Source organism: Eurytemora carolleeae, unplaced genomic scaffold, assembly GCF_000591075.1.
Source record: "Eurytemora carolleeae unplaced genomic scaffold, Eaff_2.0 scaffold422, whole genome shotgun sequence".
NCBI lineage: Eukaryota > Metazoa > Arthropoda > Copepoda > Calanoida > Temoridae > Eurytemora > Eurytemora carolleeae.
Genome location: NW_019396433.1, coordinates 25,971 through 30,251, shown reverse-complemented (window position 1 = coordinate 30,251; position 4,281 = coordinate 25,971). Strand labels below are relative to the sequence as shown.

At 36.5% G+C, this 4,281-nt stretch overlaps 1 protein-coding gene across 1 annotated transcript; it reads left to right on the top strand.

The window, feature by feature from the left end:
* Positions 1–1,343: 1,343 nt before the first annotated feature.
* LOC111703235 (cyclic AMP-dependent transcription factor ATF-4) lies at positions 1,344–3,620 on the top strand. Its single transcript, XM_023475123.1, has 2 exons — positions 1,344–1,485; positions 2,228–3,620. The coding sequence occupies exon 2, from the start codon at positions 2,356–2,358 to the stop codon at positions 3,328–3,330; it is 975 nt and encodes a 324-aa protein (XP_023330891.1). The 5' UTR covers positions 1,344–1,485; positions 2,228–2,355; the 3' UTR covers positions 3,331–3,620.
* Positions 3,621–4,281: the final 661 nt, after the last annotated feature.

Genomic DNA, 4,281 nt, shown 5'->3' with positions numbered 1-4,281 from the left:
GACTATAACAGAGTAAATTGCAAGATATGTTTAATTCTTTAGCTGAACCAAATAGAACAAAATCATATAAACTTGAACGGGTTCTCTTTAAAACTCTAGAAAGTTTTCCCTCTGCTTTATTTCCAAAAATATGGAATTCGATTGAATTAGAGCTGAAAGAAATAGATCTGTAAAATCGTTTAAAAGAAAAGTCGCCAAGATCTATTTAGATAGTTGTGCAAATTATATCTTTAAAAAAAACTGTGTATCATGTGGATAAACTTAGTCTTTACTATCTTCATCACCCTGTATTTCATAAACATGACTTTAATAACTTATGTTACCTTCTGTTCCAACCCTTACGTTGAGTATCCTCCCTTTCCCTTATACTCCCTCACCTCCTCCTTCTTACCATTTTCCTGATTTATCACGCTGAGTATCCTCCCTTTCCCTTATACTCCTTCACCTCCTCCTTACCATTTTCCTGATTTATCATCATTCTTATGTTTAAAATATACAATGTGCATTGATTTTATCTGCAATTCTCATTCGTTTATAGTGGTCCAACAAATTAAAACAACCTACTCTGGTTAGGCGGGTCCAAACTACATAGTAAATTGTGATTTTTTTATTTGTATTATCTCGTGCTTTAAGTAGTTGAATAAAAATATGAATGAATATGAATTATAAGTTTGATCACTTTCACATGATTTTAATGATATATATATGTTTATGTTTATTTGTGGCCTTTTTTTATATAAAAATTCTTATTATCTGTAACTTGTACCCTCCCATATCCCACCCCAGCTTAATTGTCATTGTGGTGTCCAGGGGGGGGGGGATATAAGTTTCGGCGCGATAATTCAAAATTATTTCCGGGTCCCCCCCCCCCTCCCGGCTTTTCAGGGTTAAATGTTTGAGGTAAAAAAGATAATGATGACTCATATTACTTGTGTGTGCAGGTAAAACAAAACAAGATTTTCATTTTGTATGACGAAATTTGTTGGTTTGACGTCATTACAGGGAGAAACTAGTCATATAAGAATTACATATTAGAATTGAATCAACGAACTGCAAGTTTGTTTGCCTTAATTTTTTTAAAGAAAAAAGAGAACTATATTTAGCTTTGTAACTGTATCGTGGCAAATGGGTTTGCCGTATTACCAAAAACAAGACATGAAAATAGTCCTTGATATCTAAATATTTAATTTATTTATTTTCATCATTTAGACCTTATATTTAAAAAATACATTAAAATAACACTTTTAATTATAAAATTGGCCGATTTAACAAATATATTATTTCTGTTTGTTTGTTTTAAATTGTAAAAATATTACTCCGCCACAATGTCAGCCAATCAGCCATATTTGTTTAGAATAGATCAGTCATTCAACAAATGTACTACAACGCGCCAGCAGAATTATACCCGTGAGAATACCGCTCAAAATGCCTGTTTAGGGATTTCTCCCGCACACCCAGTGTGCTTTTTCATTAAAGCAACATGGAGTAAGTAATTTTATATTGTAAATATAATAATCTATAAATTGTAAGGTCTTCTTGAAAATATTGTTAAAACAACGAAATAAATTTTATATTTAATATAGTCCTAGTGAACGATTTTTGGACCCCCCCCCCTCCTCCTATTAATGTTGTACATTTGTATAATCGATCATGTGGATGCTCCGCCCCCTAGCCTGTCCTAGGTGCAGCGCTCGGTCCCTTAGCATATTCTAGGTGCAGCGCACGGCCCCCTATCCTAGCCGCAGCGCTCGGCCCACAATTTTGTCCTAACCTACCCTTAAAATAATAAAAAATAAATGAACAAAGTTGATAGGACGGGGGGGAGGGGGGGGTCCAGAAATCGTACACTAGGACGAACCCATAATTTTACTTGAAGATATTGTAAGATAAGTTTTTTCATGTACATGCAGTACAACACTTCAGAAATGTGTACTGCATAGGGGGTGTACTTGTTAAAGATAAATACCAGTAATCAATATATAAGAGATAACTTATGATATATAGAATCATAAACACTCCCTTGCTGAACATTCTGCATTATGGAAGTTTTTCAACAACTTTACATCATACTTACAATTGATTACAACAACATGGTTAATTTCTGCCCTTAATATCAATCAATCAACATTTAGGATCGTATTAAATGGAATTATTTTGATCCCTGCATTTTTTAAGTTAAATACAATATATTTCAAAATATTTTAATTAATTTAAATTTGTTTTCCAGGTCGTTCATTCTACCCCTTGAAGCCGCATCGGCAAAGCGAAACAACAACCATTACTACAATCGTAACATCAACCTGTACAACAACCACCTGTACAATAGCAAGAACCAGTACATAAACTACAACAAAGATGTACACCATGGAGACAATAGATATGTCCAGCCTGGCCTGCCTGGGTCTAGGCACTGGCCTAGATACTGAAACTGATTTCTCTTCATCAGTTGATTTCAACATTTTCCAGTCTCCCAGTGAGATGGAGATATTCACCGACCTGGCAGGTATTGAAGAGGTGGAGGTGAAGGAGGAGGAGGAGTTGAGTAGTATGCTCACCGACATCATTGATGAGGTTGGTATTGGATCCCCGGATTCCATTGTATCCGACCTAGAGAAGAATCAGTTACTGATAGATGAGGTTGAAAATTATCTGAAAGGTTCTGAGGGTTCTTTTGCCGAATCCGTTGATGAATCATGGTCCCAGCAAAACCTGGCCGCCGAGACGGATAAGATTTTTGAGGCTCTAACCTCTGGAAATGTTATGATGGATACTGGATCACTACTCAACAAGAATGACCTAAAAAATGCCTACACCACTAGTGTAACCGGGAAGAATGGTGAGAATGTTATCATCATCATCGCGCCGCCCTCCCCTCAACATCAAGATACAAGCTACTTAATGTCCTCCAATTCTAATTCTAGCTTCTCATTTGCTCTGCCCCCATCTCCCTCCGCCGCCTCCCCAGCCCCCTCCGCCGCCTCTCCAGCCCCATCCACCTCCTACACTAGCAACTATGAGTCAGATGTTGACTGGAGTCCAAACTCTGTCTCTTCTCCCATTACTTCAACACGTCGTAAATATCAACGTAAGGTTCGAAGCACACCTCCTAGCGCCCCCTACCCCAAAGAGAAGGGTGAGCGTAAGAAGGCTCAGAACCGGAGCGCGGCGTATAAGTACAGGGAGAAGAAGAAGGCTGAGCAGGATCTGGTGGACAGTGAGCTCCTCTACCTGGCCAACCGTAACACCGTGCTGAAAAGAAAACTGTCCGATATGGAAGTTGAATTAAAATGTTTAAAGAAGCTGATGAAAGAAACTGGTCTCTTGCCCTAGAGACCTGTTCCCGAGGTCTAGGCTCTAAGGTTCAGAATCTCCCAGAAGGAAGGACAGATATAAGATCCCGCTTCTAGTAGTTTCTGAACCTAGATCAATGCTGCTGAACGGTTGAATGCTACGGAATATTTGAATGATGCTCCTGGTATTGATTTAGTTCAATACTCTGGTCTGATGATACATATTTCCTGCATAAAACTGTTCAGAAGTAGTAAACACTTCTATCTTAATTATTTTTTGAGCAAATTAATTGTCTGCTCACTTCAAAATAAAATTTGGATTTATCCTTATCTTCTATTTCTTTTTTGTTATCAAGAGTATTAGATTTTTATGTACTTTCGTCATCGAATCATTCTCTTCAGCAGAGCTTAGGATCGATATTTCCTATTGATGCGGACTCGGATCCTAAGATTAAGTTTTTTTTTTAATTTCTCTTTAGTTCTGTTAAAAGTTGAGATTTGTATTTTGAGAGCAGAACAGTTATGTTCCAGGTCTTGGTTTATATTGGATCCCCACATTTTTTACGGAACTGGGTCAGGATCCTGAGCACTTGGTAGCAGGGGTGTATTTTTTCTTCAAATATTCAGACAAATATGATTGTATGACTCCTAGGGTTTCTAAAATATGGTTTACTATTTTGATTTTGTTTGACTCTAAAAACAATATAACCCGATAATCAAAAGATCAGTGCACTAGTTAAGTGAAAAATTTTTAAGAACCAAAAAAAATATTCTTCTAAACAAAATGTATTTTTAGTAAAAATAAAAAATGGCCGTTGCAAATAGGCTTTAATGATAATAAAAATGTAAAAAATGTGAAAATCAAATTTTATATAAAACGGATTGAAACAAAAAAAAAACAATTTTATTCTTTTGATGGTAACCCTGTTGGGCCTGTCTCGTCAAAAAGTTTTTTATTTACTTCCGAGCACGCTTTTTTCATTTTGTTATG

Bases quoted from the DNA above. Each gene is read 5' to 3' on its own strand.
- LOC111703235 (XM_023475123.1), top strand. From the start codon at position 2,356: ATGTACACCATGGAGACAATAGATATGTCCAGCCTGGCCTGCCTGGGT.